General features: G+C 47.3%; 1 protein-coding gene across 3 annotated transcripts in view; it reads right to left on the bottom strand.

The window, feature by feature from the left end:
* DOCK11 (dedicator of cytokinesis 11) overlaps positions 1-26822 on the bottom strand; it is a 142490-nt gene that overhangs the window by 104292 nt on the left and 11376 nt on the right. For all 3 annotated transcript variants that reach the window (XM_084813565.1, XM_084813566.1, XM_084813568.1), the window contains exons 2-8: positions 18401-18517; positions 16134-16223; positions 14306-14388; positions 12490-12559; positions 7567-7659; positions 3854-3988; positions 1789-1960 (exon numbers count right to left, since the gene is read on the bottom strand). In XM_084813565.1, the coding sequence (XP_084669691.1) occupies positions 1789-1960; positions 3854-3988; positions 7567-7659; positions 12490-12559; positions 14306-14388; positions 16134-16223; positions 18401-18517 (760 nt within the window). The remainder of the gene's footprint in view (positions 1-1788; positions 1961-3853; positions 3989-7566; positions 7660-12489; positions 12560-14305; positions 14389-16133; positions 16224-18400; positions 18518-26822) is intronic.

Here is a 26822-nt window from a genome sequence, read left to right as displayed (position 1 = left end):
GCAAAATCCAGCTGTGCACAGCACTGAGTATCTGCTATGCTCCCCCTGGAGCAGTTTTGCAGCGTTATGGAACTAGACTCCTCCCCCTGCTCCACCCCCAAATAAGGCATGAATGAACTGCTGACCGCTTTAACATCCGGGGGGGGGGGGCACTGAGAAAAAGATTATGGCAACAGGCAGAGTAGATAACTCGATCTGTGTTCCATTTGCCGATAACCACATCTGTAGCATGCGCTGAAAATCTGGGGTGGGGGAGAGGGAAGCGGGCTTGTTCCAAGGGATAACAAAAAGCAGCGCGCCCTCATTTTGAGACACGTCTGTACGCACCTTGAGAAATTAAAATAGCCCCTACAGCAATATTCGACACCAAGGCCAAACAGACTGCAGCGTTTTGCAGTAGAGCAAAGGGTCCCCAATGTTTTCGGGTCAGTGGGTACATTTTGTATTTTGAGAGAGCGTTGTGAACACTCTCACAAAATGGCTGCCATGGGGGGAGGCCTGCCCATTCCTTAAATGGCTACCATGATGGGCATGGCCAGCCAGAAAACACTCGTTTCCCAGAAGGCAAGCTGGTGCGACTAAAAGAAAAGTGACTTGCCCAAGAACCTAAGGACAAAGCAGAGGTGGGATATGGGCTCTAAAACACAAGATGGCTCTTCTGAACCCAAACAGAGATTGTGCCGGAAGGCAGCACTGTGCTTTGCGGCATGCCAGCCTCCTCATTAAACATAATATCTATCTTTTCAAAATCTTAAGGAATACAATAAAAATCAGGAGGGGCAGAGAGCCTGGTGGCTCCGAGAGCGGTGCTCAAGGGCAGCACGTTGGAGACTCGAGCAGCAGAGATAGGTAGAAGCTGGCACAGACCCAAGTCCCAGCGTTGGCACTGGGGTCAGAGACTTTACTGGTGGACTGATTGCACTTATCGCTCACCTCTCTTCCGTTGCGGAACTCAAGGTGGCTCCATGCGGTTCCCAGGCTGTCTCCCCTCCAAGCACTGACCAGACCCAGACCTGCCTGGGACCTATGTATCTGAACCCCAAGTTAGATTACTGCAATGCACTCTACATGGGGCTGCCTTTGAAGACAGTTCAGAAGCTGCAGCTTGTGCAAAATGCAGCGGCCAGACTGATAACTGGGACTAGAGGTCTGCACATATAAGACCGACTCTGGCCCGCTTGCACTGGCTGCCTATACACTTCCGAGCTTGATTCAAGGTGCTGGTTTTAACCTATAAAGCCCTACGTGGCTTGGGACTGTAATAGCTGGCGGAGCGCCTCTCCTGAAATGAGCTCTACATTCAGCATCTGAGGTCGTCCTCCAGGTGCCTCCTCTGAGGGAAGCTCAGAAGGCAGCAATGAGGGAGAGGGCCTTCTCAGTGGTGGCCCCCATCTGTGGAACGAGCTCCCCAATGCGGTCCACCTGGTGCCAACATTGTTACCTTTTCGGCTCCAGGTTAAGACCTCTCTCTTTTCCCAGGCATTTGGCAGCATGTGATGAGCTTTAATCAGTCCTGGATGTGTCTTTTGTTATGACTGACTGTTCAACCTTGTTTTTCGTTATATGATGTTTGTGTGTATTGTCTGTGTGCTTTTATGTAAATGGCTTTTAAACTTTGTCTATTGTATTTTAATGCTGTAACCTCTGCAAAAGGCCCAGAGAGCTTCAGCTATGGGGTGGTATAGAAATGTAAATAATAATAATAACAACAGCAGCAACCCATTAAAAAAAGCTCTGAGCACACGGCCCAGGGCAAAGACCGTGCAAGGAGCTCCACCACCAACTAACCTGGCAGGGATTCCTCCTTCTTCTCTTGCACCAAGCTCTCTGCATTGCTCTGGATGATCTTCCGCAGGGTCGCCAGCCACTCCTCCAGCTCCTGCTCGCTTTCCGCGGCCAGGTAGTGGCTGTACTTATCCAGCATCTTGAGCTCAAAGGCGTGGCGCCGCATCTTGGGGCACTGCAGGAAGAAATGCCAAAAGCAACGCTTTTTCCAGGCAGGAGGAGGCCCTGGGACTCTTCCCGCGCTCTCCTATCACTGTGGCCTCCTTCTCAATAGGGTGGTTGACCTGTGTCTCGACTGCACCACTTGAGGCGGTGGAGGAGGGCGGAAGGTCGCAGGATGGAATGCTCCTTCTTACAAAAAAAATCCCCACGCGCACAGAAAACTAGTATGTCAGGGGAAAGGCTAGGCCAGCACCTCTTTCTCTGACATGCTAGCTTTCTATGTGACAGGAATTTATTTTTTGTATAAAGGAGCATTGGATGGTGCTCACCCCCAGCTGTAAGTGAGCAGTGCAGGATTTAGACACAGGTTATCTGCCTCAGTAAGAACTAGGGCTTCGATCAGGGCTATGAATTTTCCAAGAATCCGCAACACGAGTGTAGAAGCTTACATTATGGGCAGAATTCAACATCCTGCAAACTGAGAACATAAGAAGAGCCATGCTGGGTTAGATCAAGGGTCCATCTAGTCCAGCATTCTGTTCACACAGTGACCAACCAGCTTCCTGTGGGAAGCCCCTAAGTAGGACATGAGTGCAATAGCAAATAAAAAAATCATTTTAGGAGCAAGTTTCTAGCCCTCAATGTGTGCAATTTCTAGCAAGTTTCTGGCTCTCAAGGTGGGCAATTTCTAGCAAGTTTCTAGCCCTCAAGGTGGTAATTACTGTTGAAATTTCAGAAGCCAAAAGGGAAGCTAAACTGTATCATCATTACTCATGGGTTGGGATTTAATCATGCTGCAAAGCAATTTGACTTCACTGTGACAAGCCAAACCAGAATAATGGTAAAGAACATGCTTTTCACTGACAGGAAAAGGAACTTCTGCTTCATTATTTTATTTGATTTTAATTTATGGTAGATTTATATCCTGCCTTAAAAAAAAAATTGAGGTGGCTAACAACTAGATACAACAAAATGTCATACTAGGGCAGCATAACAAACAGCAGAATCAAAAAACAGACCAGTAAAAACCTAAATACATCCACACAAAAAAGAGGGAGGAAAAGGCAGACCAATAGCTATTAAGCTATCCTGGCTGGGGAATGCTGGGAGTTGTAGGACTTTTTTCTGTCTGAACATGCATAGGATTGCATCCTAAAAGTCCAGGACAGTAGGATGGACATGGCCTGGTACCTAAAAGATTATCATGAGTGTGGCGAGTGCACACACTTAGGGAGGGAATTCTATAATTTCGGTTGTTGTTGTTCAGTCGTGTCCGACTCTTCGTGACCCCATGGACCATAGCACGCCAGGCCTTCCTGTCCTCCCCTCTCCCCCAGAGTGTGGGTACTGCTGCCATAAAGAAGATGCTGTCTCCAGTTGGCACCAGTTAACCTCCGACGGTGGGGGCACGCTGAAGAAAGGCCTCCAATTGCCAGAGCTCAAGGTAGGATCCTCCAGCTCTGTGTGCAGCTTCCCCATGTTGCAACCCACTGAACTGCATGTCGTAGCTTCTGCCTTGGGAACCCAGGGCCAATATGCATCTAGCAGCTATGACTTTTTTTCATTAAGTCCTTAATACCTCCAGGCTTCCTCAAAGAAAGGGAGGAAGACATAATATCTCATCAGGACAGTTGCTTAATAAAGACATGACCTTCATCCAACATTTTAATATATGTGTCTATACAGACACATATATCTGTATATGTTTTATATAAAAAACATCACACTACTTGAACTGTGGTTAAAATAAAGATCTCATAAATCAGAGCAGATAAATGGAGAGCCCAGGGTGACTGTGCAGGTACGTCCTGGCATTAATATGCTCTCTGTTTCTACAGATCCTACAGTTTAAAGGAAAGGAAAAAGCAGCAGGAAGAAATCGAGCACATCTTTTGTAAGTCTCTACCTGCACAACATCAATACATGAATCCAAGAAAATGCAGCCTTTGGAATCCTTGGAAGTCTTTTCATCTTTGTATGAACTGAGGATGTAGGAGCCGTCCGGGAGCTGTGTCAGGTAGAAGTACCTTCTCTTGAACACCTGCCCCCCAGAGAAAAAAGAAACAAGTCTTTGTGTTACCACTTCAGTGGTCCAAAGCCCCAGTTCTAACACATTCAGCCAGTTGAGCTGTTGTTTTTTGGCCCCGTTTCACCTATCAGTACAGGTGCAGGACCTTTGATTTCATGCAAAGGGCTGTAATGGGGGAAGAACTGTAACATTTTCCACTTTCTTGGGATGACCCCAAGTTCTAGTCTTAGGAAAGGGGGAGAAAAATTCCTCAGTATCCACTTCCTCCACACCCATGAATTCCCCACTCTATTTTTTATTGATTTATTAATAATAGCATTTTTATCCCGCCTTTCATCCAAAAGGGCTCCCAGGGCAGCTTACAACGATAAGAAATAAGACAGTCCCTGCATGCACGCTTGCAATCTAAAAGACGTGACATAAAAGGAAATTGCGAATTGGGAAGGAAGACGAAAGAAGCCAAAGTTGAGCAGGTCACAGAGCTGGATCTGAACACAGTGGAAGGGCTGCTTCTCCATCTCCCTCTGATGGCCTCAGCAGTGATAATTGGTGGCAGGAGGGAGGGGGGCTCTCAGTCAAACTAAACTACCCCAAACACTTTAGGTTTTCATTACAACGGAGTTGCTCCAGCCCCTTGACCAGTTTGGTCACCCTTTTCTGCACCTTTCCCAGTTCTGAGACAGCTATCAGTCAGCAGGTGCACAAGATTCGCGTTCAAAGAGGCAAGGCGGATCACCCCAAAAAAGCTTTGATAACATGATTTCCACATCCCCTGTGTCAGCACCCCAGCTGGACAGGAGCAACTCCTTTTAGGACAGCTGCTCCATCCACTCCCAAAATGGGAGGAAATTGTGCTGCAGGAGAAGAGAAAGCCAGGAGAGGCTGGAATAAGAGAATGTGCCAGACTCCAGAGTTCCTGCAACGAACTGCTGCTGCTTTTGCTGATGCAGGCAAGTGGCTACACTGATTGCAGCCAATTGGCAACCACAGCAGCACTGCAGCAGAGCAAGTCCTACAAACGATGGAGGTCGACGGAGACACCTGCTACTTGGGAGCGTCTTGTGGCTCCCCGTCCAGCCTGCGTTTCAGGAGGGGCGAGAGCTGCATGTCACATGGTAGCCATCCAAGTGTGTGGTTCTTGGTGTCACTTGATGTGGAACCAAGTGTGGAACTCCCACTCAGGGGTAGAGCCCTTGTTCTGCATGCAGAAGGCCCCTGGTTTAACCCACGGCACCTTTGGGTAGGGCTGGAAAAACACCTTCCTGGAACCCTGGGGAGCCCTTGCTGCCAGACTGTGTTGACAATACTGGGCTAGATGGACCCAGGGTCTGACTCAGCAGAAGGCATCTCCCAAAGTCCCTAAGCCCAGGGCCGCTTCTCTTCACCTTCAGAACAACAGCAATACACAAATAATGAATGCTGTTCCAGTTTATGTTCCTGTAAATGCAGGCACTGCAGAGAAATTCCCAAGGAAGGAGGAGTTGCTGCTCCACAAGGAAGGTCCTTGGTCCAGTGTGTGCGTGTGCACGTGTGTGTGCAGTCCTTACTGGCACTGCTGAATTGAACTGAACAGGTTGGCACTCTTAAGTTCCCGTGCAAGGTTCCCATCATGTTCAACTCCTGGTGTCCCCATCTAGCAGGGATGTGACCTCTGCCTCAACTCCTGAAGAACTCCTGCCAGCTAGAGTAGATAATACTGACCTAGATGGACCAATGGTCTGAATCACAGGTGAGCAGCCCACATCCCAGGAGGAGCCCTGTCTACTTTCCCGCCACGGTCCAGCTGATCAGCCATGAGCTGACCCCCCCACCCACCGAAAGCAAGCCCAGTGCAGCCAGAATTGCTGTCCACACATGGAAACTTTGACCTTGGCTTCTTCAGGATTACGGGGCGGGGGGCGGGGAGAGGTTAAAACTTCCCCCTGCCCAGCAATCCCATCCCCCACTTTGTGTGTGACATATGGGGGTGGGGGGAAGGATGTGTGTCTGCATTAGCGTGTGTGTGATTGAGATTGAGATTGAGACTGAGAGAGAGGGGCTGGTGTCTGTGTGTCAAGGGCTCCTTGGAGGCCTCTCTCAGTCCAATCCAGTAGCCAAGTCCAGACACAGACAAAGGGATTCTTTTCAAAGCTTTATTCCTCCTTTACAACTTAACAACTCTACTATTAGCAACTAGATATGAGCAGCAGAGTACCTATGCCCTAAATTGGAACAGTTGGTCCCCGTTTGAAAGGGAATCACTGGCAGACCCTGAACTTAAGGGCTAGGGAGAGTCCCTCTCCTTTTCCTTTGGATCCTCTGGGCGCAACCGTTGTTTGCGCGCCAACAGGGCACTACGCCTCCTTTCCGCGCCCTCCATTTGGCGCCGCTCCCTGTGTCGGCGTCGCACGTCCAGTAAGTCTGCTTCCCACGCTCTGTCACTCCCGGGACTGCTATCTATGCTAGGAATGCCGGTGGGAGGAATCTCTGTCAGCTGTTGGCCCTGGGAAGGATGAGCGCGCTCCTCTCCCAGGAGCGGCTCCTCTTCCTCAGAATCAGAACTACTCTGGGATTCTATGGGCTCAGTGTCCACCCTGACATTGTGAGTGTGGATTTTATTTATTTATTTAAATCTTTAAACACCTCATAAAATAAATCCCTCTAGGTGTTTTACAACAATGATAAAAATACAAATAAAATCACAACAAAATCAACAATTTAAAACTAATAAATGTGCCAATGCCACATGTGCCATTGCCACATCGCACGGCCTGGGATAAGAGCCAACACTGCGGAGACTAAGGCAGTAAAGCACAGAAATACTGAACATTTAAAACACGTTGAACATTTTAAAAAATGTACATGTGAACGAGTGTGTGTGTATGTTGTAAGTGTGGAAGGGGGCCAAAGAGGAGGCGGGCAATGCCCCCCCCCCACTGCCATGTCCCGTTCAGTCCACTGGCTATCATGTGACACTTGGGGGCAAAAAGGTCGACCCCACGGCCTAACTCATCACAAAGCAGCACCTTTACCAGTCTCTGCATTCACAGACAATCACAGCCAAGGGCTGCTTTCAATACAGTCCGACAAGTTCTGGCTATGTAACTAACATAGTCTTCTACTCTGTGCGTCTCTCGTCCAGGCTATTTATTTACTTACTTCAGACATTTATATTCTGCCTTTCCTCCAAGGAGCTCAACAGTGTACATGGTTTCCTCTACCCCCTATATTATCTTTGCAACAACCCTGTGACGCAGGTTAGGCTGAAAGATGGTGACTGGCCCAAAGTCACCCAGTGAGCTTCAGGGCTGAGTGGGGATTTGAACCTGCGTCTCCCCGGCCTTAGACCAGTACTCTCACCACTACTCCATACCACAGAGCCACACCATGCATTCTCCACAGAGCCATGCGGGCTGTGTGCCTCTAGACTTTTCTACCTCTGTGGCCTAGGACGAGCTTCGACAGGCTCAGATTCTAGACAGGCGAGGCCCTCTGACAGCTACCAAAAACATCCCCTCAAAACATCCAGAACGAGGTCCTCTGAACCCACTTCCCCGGCAGAATGTAAGCAAGCTCCTCCAACGGGCATGAGCTTGTTCGACAACTCTCACCTTCGTCACTGTGATTGTGCTGTTGACGTTTGCCTTGTACAGCCAGCCTTGCTTGATCACGCCGCCCTTTTGCGAGCATAGTGATGAGGAATCCTGGAGGATCAAGGCAGAGTTATTGCAATTAAAAGTAAAGGGAGAGAGACAGAGGCCTGCTTTGCACGTAACGACAACCTAGAGTACAGGTTGAGTATGGGTTGTCTATCGTTATGTGTGAACCCTGCATTATGGTTTAACTATGGGTAGTTAAAGCACAAACAACCCAGGAAGAGAAACTATGGTTTGTTGTTGGGTTGTGAATTCTGGGTTGGTTGTGGTTAGCAGCCTATAGTGAAACCATAGTGCAGGGTTTGCATGTAACAACAGTCCACGATTCAACAACCCACACTTAACCCATACTGTGGGTTGCTGTTACATGTGAACCAGGTCAGAGAGAATGAATGCAATGGAAGATTAGGCATGGCCCTTTTTCTACTCTGGTTCTGTTGTGCTGGGTGGATTCTGCCTTTTAAACAGCCACAACAATGGATCTTTACACCTTTACTGATTATCCACAAGCACAATAACAGACCAGGGCCCACACTGCTCCCACCCAGAATGCTCCTGGTCCTGCAGAGAGGACTCATTCTTTCTCGCTAGAAAGCACAGCAGCAGAGGATTCTGGGATATCCACATATAACGCCTCTGGCCCTTGGGCGTGCCTCTCAACCCAAAAGCATTGCTCTGGTTGCCAATGAGTTACCAGGTCTTGCCATTAACATATAAGGTCTTTAATGATTTGGGAACCAGACTGCTAAGGGAGCACCTCCCCTGTCACCAGCCAACTAGGGCCCTTCGTCCTGTAGAAGATGCCCAGCCTGTCATCCCCCCACCCCGTAAATGAGGTGGGAAGGGTGGAGGTGCAAGACGGGGCATTCTCAGTGGTGGCCGCACATTTGTGGACCTCCCTCCTAGGACAGGTGCAATTAGCCCCCACTTAAACGGAAGTTTCAGGCATGTTTCTTTACACACATGTTTTGGGCTCCTGATTTGTTCATTTTGATGCTTTTCTGATAGATTATTATTATGTTTTAATGGTTTTGTTGTAATAGTAGGATTTTATTGTTGCTAGGCTTTTCTTGTTTTATTGATATTTGTATGATCACTATTTGTAAGCCCCTCTGTGCTCCTGCTTTGGAGGAAGGACAGGGCAGAAAGAAAGAAAGAAAGAAAGAAAGAAAGAAAGGCCTGCAGGACCAACTTGCACCATTTGCCTTTGCTCCTGAGAACATTAAGTCCCTGGTTGCTTCTAAACTAGACAACACACAACAAACAGAAGGGAAACACCAAAGCTAGAACGGATGCAACCACTTCTCAGAGGTGCTAACAAAGAGGATTTATTGCAGCCCAACACGTTTCGGACCAGTGAGGTTACATCTCTGTCCACCAAGCCCTATCTATCTATCTATCTATCTATCTATCTATCTATCTATCATCTTATCCATCTATCTACAACATTTACATACCACTCCACATCTAAACAGATTCTGGAGCAGTGAACAATAAAGAAAATAAAGCAAATAAGACACAGAGTACCAATTAAAACCATGGCTGGTTAGCCAGGGAAGGCTTGTTGAAATAAAAATGTCTTCAACAGGTGCCAGAAACAACACAATGTTGGTGCCTGCCTGAGATGAGGAGGCAGGGACATCTACAGAGAGGGAGCTGCTCCATTGTCCAACAACAGACACCAGCAATAACACTTTCGTCCTCGACAGTACTCAAGACCTACAACACGATTACAACTACAAACCAGAATAGTCCAGTAAAATATCATCAGGGGAAGGCTAGAACTAACAACTAAGTCTTCAAGGCCTTCCTAAAAGGCTGCAATGATGGGGCCTGGGGGACCCCCACTGGTAGAGGTGAGGGGCCTCTGCAGAAAAGGCCCTCTCTCATGTGCTTGCCCACCTAACTGCCCTCAAAGCTGGGCAAGTAAGAAGGGCCTCTGATGCTGATCTTAAAGTGTGGGCAGGCACTTTGTGCTTCTTAACACTTCCAGCAAGGAAAACAGCTTGACTTTCAATAAATGCATGGTAATTTGGGTGTGTGCATGCTGCTGTTTGCTTTTGCTCCTGCACAAACATCTTCTGCACGGTGCTGTTTGAGCTCAGCGCATGTGAAATAGTATTAAAGCTAAAAATTAGATTTAAAAGCCACCATGACACAAGCCAGCAGGACAGCCTGGAAACAAATGTTCCAATTACAAAAGAGAAATGCCAGATTAGCTTTAGATCAGTTCGTCCAGGATACTTCTCAGGGTTATGAAATAATGAAGGAAAATAAAGTAGCAATACTATTTTCAGATGTGGCAAGCTGTTTCTCTTTCCCGAAAGCTGCACACTGTTAAATCTAGGTAGAGCCAGATATTAATTTGGGCAAACATCTGCTCCCAAAACTGTGTTTGCTTTAGATACCATGGAGGGACATTTGCAAGAGGAAAATCAGTAGGCAGGCGATAACCCTGATCTTCCTCTGCTAATGCTCCATGCCCCAGTTTCGTCTGACTTCTAGTTTCAGAGCATGGCTTGGGCGGAGGGCATTTTCAGGGGAGGACCAGCCATCTTCCCTTGTATTCGCATTCTGGGGAAAACACTGGCAGCCACACATTTTGTGCACAGCATCAAGGTTTGCCTGGTCTTGCTCTTTTCTTTAGGCTCTAAAGTTTAGAGCAGGGGTGGGCAACATCCCCGCCCCCCCGGCCTTTATGGTGGCCCCAACTGCCCCCCACTGGCAGTGTGACAGCAATGGCAGGAAAGCAATCTAACAACCAAGGGTTTATTGTATCTTAGCAAATTGCCATTTTACACAGTTACAGGAGAAAAAAGATCATTATACAATTTAAAACTCTACTAACAGACCCTCAAAAATTGAGTAATTTCCCTTGAAGCCTTCAAATGCAAAGCAATCAGCAGTTGCTACTGAATTTCAGCGGCTTGCCACCGAATGTCAGTGGTGTGACGTGATGGAGGCTGAAGAGTGCCAAATAGAGCTTCAAAACAAGCTAAATCTGGCCCCTTTCAGCCTCCATTGTGCCGTGCCACAGAAATTCGGTGGCAAACCACCAATTGCATTGCTGCTGCCATGGCGAACCCCCAAAGTAGCCCAGTCCTGGTGTAGAGCAGCTCTAGGGGGCCAACCATGAAATGTGAATATGTGAACCCCTATTTTGCTCCACTGGAATTCTGATCTGAAAGCCCCCCTCGCAGAACCTTGAAGGATGAGCGCCTGCAACACTTCAAAAAGTGCCAGCACCTACAGAGCCCAATACAGGACGTTCTGTCTGTTTATCAGCTTCAGCATACATCACCCTGGGCTGTTCTCTCAAAAGGCAGCTGGTAAGCCTTGGAACGCATTAACGGATTCTGAACAGCCGCGGCACAGACTAGTAAACACGTCTCCTGCTTGGAATGCTGGAATTGTTCTGCCAGCTTTCAACTAAATCAAGCACAGAAATCTAAGCCAAGGTGGCCGTCACTCCTTGGCAAGCATGGACATTTAGATGACAGCTTACATGCAGCAGCCTAGTGGTTAAGATTGCTAGCCAGTTTCAAAGGCTGCCTCGGACACAAGCCCACCTGGCGCTCTCCCCTTGGCATCCTCCCCCTTCCCTCCACATTATGTGGAGAAATATTGGCTTAGCTCAGAAAGCTGCTGGAATGGGTTCCCAATGTGACACCCGTGGGTACCTATAGTGGCACCCAGAAAGCTCCTCAGTCCATGCCCCCTTCAAAAAAAGGTTTTAATACAAACTGGAAAAACCTTAGGGCACCATGTTTCTCTTCCTATTCCTGAACCTGCTGCCGATCAGCTGTTCAGCAGGCAGGAAAGAGAAATCAAGGCAAAGGGGGAGAGGGGAGAAAGAGCAAGATAAAGGAGTTAGTGGGAGAGTAAGAGCAAGGTTAGGGCCTAGGAAGGGAGAGAAAAAAAGGAGGCTAGGGATGGGGAAGGGAGAGAAATAGTGAGGAAAGGCATTGGGAGAGAGAAATAGTGAGGCTAGAGGCTAGGAATGGGGAGAGAGAGAGAGAAAGAGAGAGAGAGAGCAAAGGTTTGTGTGGATGGAAGAAGACTGGGCAGGCCAGGTAGCAACTGTTTCCATTTCCCGCCCCCCTCCCAGCCTCTAGCCTTGCTGTTTCTCTTCCCTCTCACACACACCTTCTGTTCTGACTAACCAGGCCCCCACAGCAGTCATTATGTGACTAGCCACATCCTCCATGGGAGCCATTTTGTGGTGGTGCCCACAGCAGTTTCTGAAATTCCCAAATGTGCTCACAGGTCCAAAAGGTTGGCGACCGCTGGGTTAATGAGCCATTGTTTGACAAATGCTTTGGACACTCCAAAGTGTTCTATAACTACTAAGCATTATTGTCATTGGAATTACAGAATACAGCAAAGCTTCCCCAACCTGGTGCCCTCCAGATGAATTGGATTATAATGCTCAGCACTGTATGCTGGGAGTTGTAGTCCAACTCATCTGGAGGGCACACGATTGGGGAAGGCCGGAATAAAACATTTTATACCTTTTATTGGACCAGCATCAGTTGGTATAAGATTAGGCGAGCTTTGGAGATACACAGATTGCTTTGCTGGCTGCCAGATGATGGCACAGATACAGGCCAATTGCTCCTGGATTCTGGATGTCCTTGTCACTTTCTCAGAGATGGGTAAAATTTCTTAAATCCTTCCCATCCCGTATTTGTAGTGACATTCAGGAGAAACTTGTGAAAGCGATGAGGGAAGCAACCCCAAATTAAGATAGCAAGGGTGTGTGCGTGCGTGTGCATGCATGTATACGTGTGCACAACCAGTGTTGCTTCCATTCTTTGGCAGAGGCATCCTGCCTAAAACTGTGCTGCCGTGGGTGAAATGTCATTCTTTTCTTCTTACCTCGTCTTTTTCAAAGTCTTCCTCGATTTCAAATACATGATTTGGAATCTTGTCTGGCCTGAAGGACTTGCTGAGAAAACACAACACATTTATTTATTTATTTAAGAAGAAAAAGTACCTCCGCAAACTTCTGTAGAACATGGCTGAATAATGGACGATCCGTAGAAGGTGCTTCCAGAAACTGCAACCGGCCGAGAGGACCAGCGCACTTACCTGGATGACCTCCAAGAGAGAAGGAAGCCTGTTTTATGGGAGTTCGGAACCTGGGAAGCTGCTCAGAATATTTGTCCTCCAAGCCAAGAATGGTCTAATCCAGGCCTGCAGGATCTACTTTCATTTTTTTTCTAGAACCTTGTGATCCACCAAGGGGAGGCTGGTGCAAAAGACGTACATGTAGAATGAAAGCTTTCTGAGCCCAGGAATTTGTTTTGAGGACCAGTAAACGATAACATTAAAAATAGATTTCAACAAATTATTGTATTAAAATGGGCATGAATTAGCACAAAGGCAGGCCTGGATTTAGTTCATGCTGTCCCAAATCTAAACAGCATTTTTTCCCCTCCCCTAACAGCTTCTTTCTATATTTATGGTGCCCATTTGCAGTCATGATGAGGTTTTAATTTTGAGGTTACTGACCTAATATGGATGGGTGAACCCCCTGCGCCCTTGCTTGAGCTCTGCTCACCGGACTCCTGCCGCTTGCCTGACCCTGGCGGTCACGTGGAGCAAGCTGCCAGATGGTCTGTGGGAGCCCAGTGAGAGCTGTTGACCTTTTTTATCTGCACTGCTATTTTGCACAAAATCTTGGGTATACTTATTTATAGAAATCAGACCACGTATGCCTGCAGTTTTGCATAAATTGCGCTATTTACAGCCATGATTTTGCACAAAACATGATTTCCGTAAATAAATGCAAAATAATGATCTGTGCACATTTTTAAAAAGTTCCAAACCACGAGCTTGCTCAACTCAGCACATGCCAAATTGGTCCAGCTCAGGGATCCACAAGCTGGTGTCCGGGGGGCTGAGCTAGCAAAGACTCACCGAGTTCCACCCCTAAACTGGATTCCTAAAACATCCCTAAGACTCGTCATATCAGGAGACTTCATTTCTGACTTCTCAGGGAATGGTAGCTGAGACTCAGGCAGATCAATGCATTCTTACGTCCAGAAATTCTCCCCCCAGCCCACCACACACACACTTGTTTGTCTCGGCCACGGAGAGGTAGAGTGAATTACATTTGAAGCAACTGTCAAGCATCCAGGTTTGAATTTGCTATCAAAAGATGTGACCATGTCCCATAGACCAGCCTTCCCTGAACTGGTGAAATCCAGATATTTGGACTACAACTCCCAGGATTCCTTAGCACTGGCCATGCTGGCAAAGGCTGATGGGAATCCAGATGGTGCCAGGTTTGATGCTCTGACTTGGATTCCTGCATTGAGCAGGGGGTTGGACTCGATGGCCTTGTAGGCCCCTTCCAACCCTACTATTCTATGATTCTAGGTTGGGGAAGATTGCTCTAGACTCATAGAACTGAGCTGTGCATTTTGCAGGCATGGGAGCTCTTGCCTTGAGGCTTACTCCTGTGCAGGCTTGCTCGAGCTGTGTTTTGTATGCTTGGTGGGAAAATGTCCAAATCGGTAAGGATCACACCTGGGCCCTGCCCACTCTGTTTCCTCTGTCTTTGGCCCGGGACTGTGCCCTCAGCTCTGCCCACTGCTGGAATGTGGCTTCCAAAACCCTTCCCAAATCAGAATTGGGCCCCTGAGCCAATAAAGGCATGACACCCTTGCCCTTGAGAAGAGGGGCTTACCATGGCAACATTCGAAAGTCCCCAGAATACTCTTCGTATTTGTAGTTCACAACGTGCCAGTCTGAGCTGTAGGTTTTAATACACTGTAAAGGAAATTAAATAAATGTTCAAACTGATTTACTAAAAACCTTTGCTAAAAATGATAACAAAATGCAGGATTATAAACTACAATATACAAAACTGCATATCACTTATGAAGAACTGCAAAATTAGATACAGGAAAACCATATGAGTGTATGTGTTTTGCATCCTCCACTGCTTAACCCCCTGCCCCTTTGCACAATCTCCACCCTTAGCCAATCTTGGCTCAGTGCCTAGCACATGTTTTGAATACCAAAGGTCCCAGGTTCAATCCCGGGCATCTCCAGGTAGGGCTAGGAAAGAATCCTGCCTGAAACCCTGGAGAGCCATTGCTGCCAGTCAGTGCAGGCAACACTTGAGTTAGATGGATCAAGGTTCTGACTCAGCTTCCTGTGTTCACATCTTGTTTACTCCATTCTAAGTTGCAAAATGATTTTAAAGACGCAGAATCTCCTTCCCTTTGAAAATCGGGCCCATTATAAGCAATATCACGAGCGCCTTTGAAAAGTGCTTGTCCTTCAGCAGTTGCTATTCTGCTTTCATATTTAAAAAGAGGAAGCAAGTCACGCATTTAATTACTTTAAAACTCCCCCACTTGTTGCAGAGCTCCAAAGATGAAGAAATCTCCATCGTTTTGAATAACACATTCTGGCCAGCGAATACTCCAGTTTAATCACCTCGTTTGAAAAGTGCCCATCTCTTATTGGGCTTAGTGGTGTGTGCTGAATTTGTAGCTAAACCTGAAGTTCATGACCAGGAGGTCATACAGAACATCTATTATTTATTTTAAAGTATGTATGCACCGCCTTTCATAAGCTAATGGTGATTTAAAACAGAATGCAATAAATTATGAGACGTTTAACACAATAACAATAAACCAGAAGTAAACAAAATAAAATAACCAGGTAGACCGAATAAAACTATTTGCCCATTCTTGCCCATCAGAGCACTGGCTCTCCAGAGTCCCAGGCAGAGAATGGTAGGGATATCGGAGAAATCCACAACGGAGTCAAATGAGTTCAGCTTTCTATGAATCTGGTGTGCAGATTCCACAGGAGACCGGATTTTTCCAAGCCATGTAGATTCCACAGACTATTTTTTCACTTTTGAGGAAAATTTGTGCTCATTTGCATTAACTAACGTGAAATAGCATATTAGCACAAGTGCACATTAGTGCCAATGCCCATTAGTGCCAATGCGCACGTCTGCAAATGCGCATTAATTAATTTAGCATTAGCTTGACTGTGCATTAGCAAATTATCACAAGTAGACAGAAATTCTGGTAAAAACAAATCTGATTCTTTCACTGAGTGGACGGCAGAACGAAAGACACCTGGCAATCCGTGAAACACAGATGGAACCAGATTTAACAAAATCCGTACATCCCTAGAGAAGGGTCTTCTGGTCCTTTTTTAGCTGAGGATGCCAGGGACTGAACCTGGGACCTCCTGCATGCATAGCAGGAGCAATACTCACTGAGCTGGGGTCCCTCTCCAATACAGCTGAAAAGGAACCATTAGAGACACCTCTAGGTATTTTGTCACTTTAGCAGGGTGGGACACAGTGAGAAAGTCTCCACATAAACTCAGCCTGTGCCCTAGAACATCCTTGCATTATCACCGGGGATTCTGGTGTGCGCTTGCAATGTGCGCAAGACATTAGCCGTCCCAGAAGAGGTTCTTTTTAATGTATCTAAAAGGAAAAGGAACACAATCAACCATGGAACATCACAGCCAATGACCATTACCTCTTGGACAAAGAGACTCTGTGCCTTTTTCAGAGCTTCTTCTGGCACTGTGGACTGAACTGTCCTCCTCTGGCGGATGATAACCGAGACCTTGAAGGGGAGGGAAACAGTCAAGAGGTTACAGAATGGCAGTCAAATCTTGGAGCAAGTCAGCCCTGCGCCACTTTGGTTCCAGAAATCAGGTGCATAAAGGGTACAATGAGGACGGCGGATGTAGATCCCCATAACACCCCCATGGCACAATGGAGGGCAGGACTAAAACCAGTGGGTGGAGACGGCAGGGAAGGAAGTTTTGGCTAAACATCAGGAGAACCTGCCTAATGCCAACAGCTGTTGGACAGTGGAAAAGACTGCCTCAGGAGGTGGTGCGCTCTCCTTTCCTGGAGGTATTTTATCAGAGGCTGCATGGCTTCTCTTGGGAGTCCTGTAGTTGCACGATCCCTCTGCACTGAGCCAAGGGGTGGACCACATGACCTCTAAAGTCTCCTCCAACTGCATGATTCTCTATTTTACTGGATGAAATTAAAAGAGTGTGGCTACAATCCTATGTGCCCTTCCCTGGGATTAAGTCCCAGTGGCTTATGACTGAGTTAACAAGCCTAGGATCAGATTGTAATTCTGCTCTTCTTTTCTAATGGAGACTGACATGGCTACCTCTTTTTTTTTTTTTTTGTAATATAAGGGTGCAATCCTATGCGTGTTTAGACAGAAAAAAGTCCTACAACCCCCAGCATTCCCCAGCCAGCATGGCTGGCTGGGGAATGCTGGGAGTTGTAGGATTTTTTTCTGTCTAAACACGCATAGGATTGCGCCTTTCGTGTCTGTCACCTGAGTAGCTTTAAAAACACCCAGCTAGGATTATCCTTAGCTCAGCCTCAGTGCTAAGCAGGTGGAAGCTCGGTATCTGTATGCACCCAAATAAATTAACTCATTCAGATGAGCAACAACAGTGTTATTTTGGGGGGGATTCATGGCAACAACCCTACGGAACCAAACTGACATGGCATGGAGAGGCAGTGCAAGCTAAAACAGCAAAGTGTCGAGTTGCACCATCAAGGCTAATCAATTTATTGGAACAGAAGTTTCCATGGGCTGGAGCAGCTTTCCCCAACCTGGTGCCCTCCAAGCATGTTGGGGATGCTGTCTGGGGATCATGGGTTGTAGTCTAATTTACTGGAGGGCACCAGGTTGAGCAAGGTTGGGTTAGAGCCATGTCCTCTGATGCATGAAGTGTTATCTTCAATTGGAAGGTATATATATTTACAACACTGTGGAGGGGGAAAAGGGTAAACAACTGGGCCAAATGGCCATAAAATGCAAGACTTACAGACTGTGACATTTGTACGTAAAGCTTTAATGTATACATTTAATGTATACATTAAAGATCAGCTCTGTGACCATTCACAACAGCAGTTATTGTGTTATCACCAACCATCCCAGCTTTGCTAGGTTAATTATCAGGAAACTTTGCTGACAGTCTTATTGAGAAGTTTGATTCGATTCATTTATGTCTTTATAGAGACAATGGTTTGCTCTCCCATTATAGGTGTACATTTACAAAGCAAAGCTAGGATGATTGTGTTACTACCAATTTGTGTTACTACCTGTTGGGAATAGTCACTGCGCTTAATTAAGAGGAGAAGCTCCACCCCCTCACAGGGATCCATCACAGGGATTCAAATGGGGTTCACTAAAGTATTCACTGAAAAACAAAAAGGGCTCTTCCACTAATACTGGAGACAGGCAACACTTTTAAGGAGAGTTGAAAGCGGTATGAAAGAGGATTGTATTTCATGACATACAACAGGAATAAGCCACCACTCGCCCCCAGTTTAATTTCATGCAGCCTCAGCCTAATTTTAAAAGGCCTCTGCAATCGAGTGTCTAAGCAAGTGACAGGGTTTTCTTGGTGGTGGTGCCAAGGCTTTGGAACACCCTTGCTGTGGAAATGTCCCTGGTTCCTTCCTTGTTGTCTTTTAGACAGAAACTGAAATAATTTTATTTAAATAGGCTTCTGATGTTTAGCTGTGCCGTTGCTTTTAATGATCTCCGTGACTGCAGCTTTCGACGACCGTGTTAATTTGTGGTTTTAATGTTGTTCATTATTGTATTTCTGTTTCATTTGCAAGCTGCTCTGAGTATTCATTTGCATAGAGAAGTGAGATAGAAATATTAAATAGCAATAATAATGGTGGCAGAGTTTCTGCCATGGCAAAAGTGGCCGACTGTGTCACAGCTGAAACCAACATGCCAGAAAAGCAACTCACCGATGCATCTTCCATGGGAAACATAAGCAGGTCCCGGAGCGGATCGCTGTAAATCTGCGCTTTCCTTTGGGCAATGACATTCTCGTAGTCTAAGGGCTCAATCACCTTCACTTTTTCCTGATGGGATACAAGACAAACAAGCACAGGTCAACAGAACTTCCATTCGAAAATCTGTAGACTGCCAGGTCTCTTGTCTGGTTGCATTCCCTGTTCACAGGCACCAACTCCCCACTGCCTACAGCATTACAGGCAAGAAGAGATGCAACTTTTTCCCCATCTGAAAAATAGGGATAATGCTGATTAACTTTACAAGGTTGTGGTAAGGATAAGGAGATGGTGATGTACAAGATTCACAGAACACTCAGAAACACTAGATATATGCTTTTGTTTGTTCGTTTCTTTAATTGATTTATCCCCTCCCCGCTTCCTCACAAAGAGCCCAGGGCAGCTAACACCCTATATAAAATACAGAACACAACAAACACAATATTAAAATCATGACTCTAAAACTACAAATATGTAATAGAATCATCAACACAATCAATCAATCAATCAATCAAAAAATAGAGCACTTGCCTATAACCCCAAAGCCTGCACAAAGACACTGGTATTTATCTGGCACCTAAAAGACAACCATGTGGGGGACAGCCGAATCTCTACTAGAAGAGAGTTCCAGTGCTAGGGTGCTGCCACCAAAAATGCCACATGTGGTCGCCCCAAAGGCCACGTTCCTCAAGGACACCACAAGCAAAGCCTCTTTGCATTTATTATGCTGTTTTATTTCACCTACTTTAGAAAACCTCAGTCTTGTGCTGGACTGCTCAGGTGCAGGAGATGAGCCTGAAGCCCATTTTTAAAAAGTGCTGAACATCAGCCAGGTGCTTCTGCACCACCTGCTCTGCAGCAGCGCCCCACAATTCACAGAACAATTTCACGCTGCTGCCATGGGCCAGCGGCTAGCGTTTTATTTCTTAGAAGTATTCCTATGCTGTTCTCCCCCTCTCCTCTCCCCAAAGTGGAAATCCTGGCTTCTCGACTCAGCCACCAACCTATTAAGTGGCCATTCCTACAGTCTCAGACATCACACCCCTCCTAATCCCTATTACAGGCACAGGAAAACTGGGCTACTCTACAGGGTTGTTAACACTGAGAGACTGTGGGTGAAACACTTTGTGCCTTTGAAACAAGCTATATAAATGCTCTTTTATCATTGTCGTTGTTCTTCCGCCCGCAGTGTGCATGGCGCTTTACAGAGTGCGAGGGCACAGGTTCCTGCCCTGATTAGTTTGCGATCTGAAATTCTTCGCAGGTGAGACGCATCCAGATTAGACAGACTACTGCAGTGTGCTCTGTGCGGGACTTCCCTTCAAGATGGTCCGGAAACCGCAATTGGTGCAGAACGCAGCAGCTAAAAGGTCTGAAGGAGCCAGGCATTTAGGTGACATCACACCCATTCAGTGCCAGTGACATGGGCTGCCCATTCATTTCCAAGCCCAATTTAAAGCACTGGTGTTAGGCTCTAAACCTGGGGTCCCCCATGCGATATCCGTGGGCAAAAATGTGCCCAGAGACCTCCCTTGGTGCCCCCAGTCTTCTTGCCCCTCCTGATTTTTAAGATTTGTTCTAGATTAAAAAAAAATAACTGGGAGGCTGGCATGTTGTAAAGTGAAGAACCAGCCTCCAATTCTGTCTTTTATTTCCAGTAACGCCTCTGGGTCCCATGTGGGCTCCAGAGGCATTCTTAGAAAGTAAACACAGTGGGAAGCTGCAGCCCAGCACCTCCTTTTGAAGTCCCTCCAGCTGCCCAGAAAAAGAGAGAAAAGGGTAATCTGGGAGGTGACACATCCTGGGGGACTAAAAGGGAACGTCCTGGGGACAAAAAGGGGTGTTGGGGAGCAAGGGGGTGCTTCCCCTATGCTGTGCATGTGTGTGAACCTCCTGGTGTGTGTGCATTCCATGATTTGTTTGTTTTGGTGTGGTGTGATGTGCTGTGTTCCCCTAGGTTTGGATTTGGCAGCTTTTGTTGGTTTTTCTTTGGTTAGGGTCCTGCCTGGGTGGGGGTGGGGGTTTTCCCTGTGTGTGTGTTTTTCTCTGAGCATCACATTTGCCGTCTGTGAAATGGATTGTGCGTTGTGGAAGCAAATATGTGATCCAGTATTTAGGGTGCAGGTACCACCTCTCCCATGCAGTTGCATCATGAGAATGGGTGTGTGTGTGAGAGAGAGAGAGAGAGAGAGAAAGAGAGAGAGAGGGGGTCCCAGACACTTTAGCTTTGATGCTGCCCAAGTTTTGCAGAGTGCCTATCTTCAACAAGCTGTCCCTGGAAGGTTAGCCAAAAAGGAACGTAGCTGTGGGGCCAAAAAGGATCCCCTACCCACAATAAACCAAAGGAAACTGGCACGTTTGCATAACCTCCCTCCAACACAAAGCTCTCCCTGTTCCAGAGGATTTAAAGAAACTGGCACCATCTACAGGCTGGGAAGCCACGAGCTGCATTTGCAACTGGGATGAATCCAACCAGTGCTGCAGGGAGGATGTTCTTCAGCAACCTGATAAGAGAGTTCCGGCGAGGTCGGAAGTTCAGCCAGAAAGCCAAGCGAATGTGCTCCAGCCTTGTGACGGGCAAAACGCTTCCTTTTAAACACTGCTGCCAAGACACTAAGAACAAGACAAGACAAGAAGCTGTGATCATTTCTTCGTGTTGCTCTAGGCCTCTGGGTGGCTGTGGTGCACTTTCTCCAATTTCACTGCCACTAAGCTGGAGCACGCGTAACTACAATGAAGGCACAGTCTTTTCACATTTACTCCTGTGCCTGCATTTCCCTTCCTTATTGCTATCTTAGATCTTAGACTGCAAGCTCCTTGGGGCAGCAACCTGTCCTTCTATACTTTGAACTTACTAATAAATGGTGCATCATCGGAATTGCATCGGCTCTTTGACATCACGTACAAGCAGTGAAAGAAAGAGCTTTGATCTAGCTGCAGCAGAATCAGAGATAACGTTTTAAACTTAGCCAGTCCCTCTGCCCTTTTGCTTCTCTGACGAAATGTGCATTCTTCAAATTCTTAGGGATGATTAATTTGCAGAACGGAATGGATTTGCTAGTCCAATTAAAAGGGCTGCTGCTCTTGAAGATCCAACACCCTCATGAGCAGTTGCAAACAACTTTGACCATTTCCCCGATACCTTTGCAAAAGGAGGGGAGAGCTAGCAGGATGCCACAGACAATGTAAACGCCCCTGCGCATTGGGCTCCTGGTCCCTTTTCAGCCCAATGTGTTTATATTTGGATTGGCAGAGAGTGCTAAGAAGTGTACAAAACAAAAACAGGGTGAGAAATGTAACAACTCCGGCGGATGGAACGTAACTGCCCAAAACGTGGGAAAGCACCCAAGAGAGCATCTGATAGGCATTTTTGCAAACAGTATACATGCCTTTTCACCTATTCCTAGGGAGCTTACAAGTATTAAAACTCTTGGCTGCAATGGTAAACCAATGCAGAAAATATTTTGATCGCCTAAGAAGGTGCCTCCAATTAATCTGGGAACTGACTTTTAAATGTTGAAACATTTTTAATGCACGTACTTACACAAATGGCAGGAGGAAAGTGTAGCCCCCTCCTCTGTATGGGTGAGAGAGAATGGGGGATGCCTCTCATAAGGTGATGCCTGTTACGGATCATCTAACACCCCGCCCCAGAGGGGTCGTCCCCTCTCGCTATTGTCTCCTCATCAGCAATTCTACCTGGCCATGCAGCCTCCCACAACCCGGCACCCTCCAGATGTGTTGGACTACAAACCCCATCAGCCCATCAGCCTGGCCAAGGTTGGTGGGCACTGTAGTCCAACATATCTGGAGGGTACCAGGTTGGAGAAGGCTGAATGGGAAGCTTGGATATCTGCATTTGCCGGCTTTCCTATCCCTCCCCGTATCTTTCTACTTTTGTGTCATATCCTTTAGACCAGAGGCTGGCAACCTGGCACCCATGAGTGCAGCAGTACCCACCAAGACCCCCCAGTGTGCCCATGAGGCTGCTTTTCCCTACCTCTATTAAAGTCAATGAAGTGCTATTGCTCTGTTGACTTTAATAACCATGGGGAAAAGGCTGCCTTGCAAAACAGAACAGCTTGAGAGGCAGCAGGGGCGGGGGGAGCCCCCCACCCTCACCAAGGCCCCTTGGGTCAACAGGGTCCTTGGAGGTGGGCAGGCTCCCCCTCCCTCCAGCCATTTTTTGGCAGGGGACCATTCCCCCACCTCTATTAAAGAAGTCCATCCGGTGTAGCAAACAGCCCAGGAATGCCGCATTCCTGGGTTGTTTGCTTCAATGTCCGAACCCGGCACTCTGGGTTGCTGAGGGAGAAAACTCTGGGCTGATTGTCCCTCACCAACCCAGAGTGCCGGGTTCGGCTGTCACACTGAACAACCCAGGAACTGGGCATCTCTGGGTTGATTGCTAAACCAGATGCAAGGCGGAAGCAGTGAGCAGGCGGGAGGCGGCTCGCTCACACATGGCCCCAGCCAACCATGGGTCGGTCACGGTCTCACTGTGGTGTAACCAAGAAAAAGGCGTCAAGACATGGCTGTGCAGAAAAGAGCAGCTAGTGCCTGGAGAGTTCCCAGGGGCTGGAAGCTCCGCTCCGGTGGGTGTCCGTGGATACACCCACTTCCTCCCACGTTAAGTGAATGTGGCCATTAGGTGCATCACTTCAGATACCACTGAAGTGAGAGCAAAATGTGCCCCCTACTGGCCACTTTCATGGATGGGGATGTGACTGAGCGGCCAATCATAGAATCACAGAATAGTAGGGTTGGAAGGGGCCTACAAGACCATCGAGTCCAACCCACTGCTCAGTGCAGGAATCCAAGCCAGAGCATCCCTGACAGATGGCTGTCCAGCCTCGTCTTGAATGCTTCCAGTGTGGGAGAGCCCACCGCCTCCCTAGGGAATTGGTTCCATTGTCGTATTGCTCTAACAGTCAGGAAGTTTCTCCTGATGTTCAGACGGAATCTGGCTCCCTGTCACTTGAGCCCATTGTTCCGTGTCCTGCACTCTGGGATGATTGAGAACAGATCCCTGCCTTCCTCTCTGTGACAGCCTTTCAAGGACTTGAAGAGCGCTATCCTGTCTCCCCTCAGTCTTCTCTTCTCAAGGCTAAACATGCCCAGTTCTTTCAGTCCCTCCTCATAGGGCTTTGTTTCCAGTCCCCTGATCATCTTTGTTGCCCTCCTCTGAACCCGCTCCAGTTTGTCTGCATCCTTCTTCAAGTGTGGTGCCCAGAGCTGGACACACTACTCCAGATGAGGCCTAACCAGTGCTGAGTAGAACGGAACTAGTACTTCCCGGGAATTGGAAGCTATGCTTCTATTAATGCAGCCCAAAAGAGCATTTGCCTTTTTTGCAGCCACATCACCTTGTTGGCTCATCTTCAGCTTGTAATCTACAACAATTCCAAGATCCTTCTTGCTTGTAGTGCTGTTGAGCCAGTATCCCCCATCTTGTAACGGTGCATTTGGTTTCTTCTTCTTCCTAGGTGCAGAACTTGGCACTTATCCCTATTAAATGTCATTCTGTTGTTTTCTGCCCAGCGCTCCAGTCTATCCAGATCACTTTGAATTTTGTTTCTGTCTTTCAAGGTATTAGCTATCCTGCCTAATTTTGTGTCATCTGCAAATTTGATCAACATTCCCTGCATCTCCTCCTCCAAGTCACTAATAAAAATGAAGAGCACTGGGCCCTGTGGTACCCCGTTCGTTACCTCTCCCCGGTTTAAGAAGATCCCATGAATAAGCACTCTGAGTCCAATTCTGCAGCCAACTGTGGATCCACCTGATAGTTGTTTCATCTAGCCAATGCATGACTCCACACAGATCACACACAACCATACTGTCCTCCCAGGGTACAATATACAACCCCCATGTCCACACACTCCACCCATCATGATGGGCATTTTGTTTGCTGGGTGGTTTAGGGGACACCCCCACCTTTCCGAGGCACTCAGATGCCCGAGCAGGGCCATGCCCAGGGGGTGATGGCTGACCTGGGCTGGTGAGAGCAAGAGATTCCGATTACATTGGCCTGAAACAATTCCCTCGACCCAGAGCAAGGGCATCCTGCGAGTAAGGCAAAGGCACTGGAAAATGGGCATGGCTGGAGAGCCACACAGAAGAAGGAAGAGGAAGGACCATTCACAGCCAGAGAGAGAGCCAGGCGTCTCAAGGAGAAGGAACCAGGTCACAAGAACACCTCCCACTCCAGCGGAGGCCACTAAAACATACAAGAAATAAAAGGCACCTCCCCCCCCCCGTGCATAGCTGCTTCCTTTCACCAACCACTGTACCCCTCAAAGGCCACACAAATTACAGTCTCTGCTACAGCCATGCCTACAGTATAAACTTAAACCAGCTAAACCATCAACCCTTTCTGCCGTGGTACCCTGCGAATTACAAGACTGGGGGCCTCCACTGGAGAATGCTCAGCACATTTTGACAATCCCTGGGGCCCAGGGAGCCTGAAACCTGAGGGTTCCTTGAGTAGGATGCGCGGCTCCCTTTGTGCTAAATTTGGCAGAGTGTGTGTGTGTGTTGTGTTAGCACCAGGGGTTGATGCAGGCAATGGGTACTTTTTCTGCTCATTCACAGCTGCAGGTGTTCCTGTGAAGCCATCAGGGAACAACATCCCTTTACATCTTTCTCTGTGGTGTCACCCAAAGCCAGCCAAACTCATTACAGCATAAATATGAGCTTGCACAAAGGAGGCAAAAAAGACACCATATGTCGCAAAAGGAAGTGATTAATGCTGAAATGTTCTGTATGTTTCTCTGTAACAATTTCAAAACCAAGCACCCGTATTTCTAAGCCATAATCACTCTAGCTGAAGCCTTTGTGTGCCCCACCAAACACCCTGACTTTGAACAATAAGAACATTTGTGCTTTCAGCTTTTAACAAAAGCTTTCTAGCAAATCAGATCCCTCTTATTAAGAGGCTAATGCTCGATCAAATAGCACTCCTCAAAAGATAACGTTGCTCTTGTGCAATCCTCAAATGCTGTTTTTAAACAAAGAACGTCATCACTGCACAATGTACATTTGGTAACCCCCCCCCTCCGTTTCTTAATCCACAAGAGTAATTTCATCTTGAGTTACTGGAAGGCTTGTGCATGGTCTGTGGTGTTCATTAAGATTGAAATCAATCTCCTTAATTAGCCCTTGCACAGTTATGGTGATAAGGCAAAAAAGAAAAGCCAACCCATCACACATGGTCACTAGTCACAGATTTTAAGTGGGGCTTAAGATATACTGAAGTATCATAAAAAGCTTTGCTACAGAGAGGCAGACAGCCAACAGGTTTCCCATTAATGTATCTCAGTGCCGTGCAGCCGTTCAAAGCACATAGCCTACGATGGGGTGGGGAAGAAGACTGAAGGACCAGTAAACTCCATTTTAGCAGCCAATCTTTCTCCGGGAAAAGGGTGCAATCCTGCTCCCAAATCGAGCAGCCATCTCAATTGAGTGCTTTTAGCTGCTAATGGGAAAGCAATTTATTCCTGGCTCTTTCTGCATTCAAAGACATTTTCCCCCTGCACAGACCTCCTGAAAATGGATTCACCAGAGCAGCTGAACTGCATCTACCACATCTCTCCAGGCAACTGTCTCTGTGAAGAATGCCAAGAACCTTCAACTGGTACACATCAACTGCTGGCCAAAACACCCCCAAGTCAATCGTGGCCTGAAGGAACTCCTAAGTTTGCAGTGTTGAAAACAAAGGGAAATTTCAGGAAGTTGTGTGAACTTGCTTCTTGGAGGATGGGTTTGCAGCATTTGGAGGAGTCCTAGCTGGAAACTAGAGATTATCATATTGTAGCTCTCAACCAAGGAACAACACGGTGTGAGAAGTCATCACTTCTGGAGGAGAGAGAGGTGGAAGATCAGATGTGCCTGAACCTCACAATTCCAACTTGGAAGTTCTCCCCTTATCCCAGATAAACACAGGGGTTTGCTCCTTACATTGAAAGGAGCAAAGGGCCGTCAGTTTGACAGACACTATTTTTGTTCTCCTGCAATATCTCCTTCTCAGACTCTGAACTCTCAGCCTGCTCTATCTTTCCTGATGCCACTGGCTGAACTGCTCTGATGTCATAATGGGCCGATGGCCTCCTTTGGTTGCCATTGGCTTAGCTGCTCTGATGAGGATACAGGAGGAGCTGAGTAGCCTAGGACCAGGCCGCTGAGAGGATTGGGAGACAATTTAACGCTCTCTCAATGAAAATCCACTGGCTATGTACCGTTAACACTTTCTGCCTATAATGTGAAATACACCTACACTTGAGAATTCTCAGCCTTTCCCAACCCCAAATTGTTGGACTACAACTCCCAGCATACCTCAGCCAGCCATGCTGGGGCATGCTGGGAGATGCAGACCAAC

The sequence above is a fragment of the Heloderma suspectum genome, chromosome 9 (genome assembly GCF_057233095.1).
Source record: "Heloderma suspectum isolate Gila_16-S chromosome 9, 16-S_ref, whole genome shotgun sequence".
NCBI classification, from domain to species: Eukaryota; Metazoa; Chordata; class Lepidosauria; order Squamata; family Helodermatidae; genus Heloderma; species Heloderma suspectum.
Note: the sequence above shows the minus strand (reverse complement) of the source record. Positions and strands in the feature narration are given on the sequence as shown.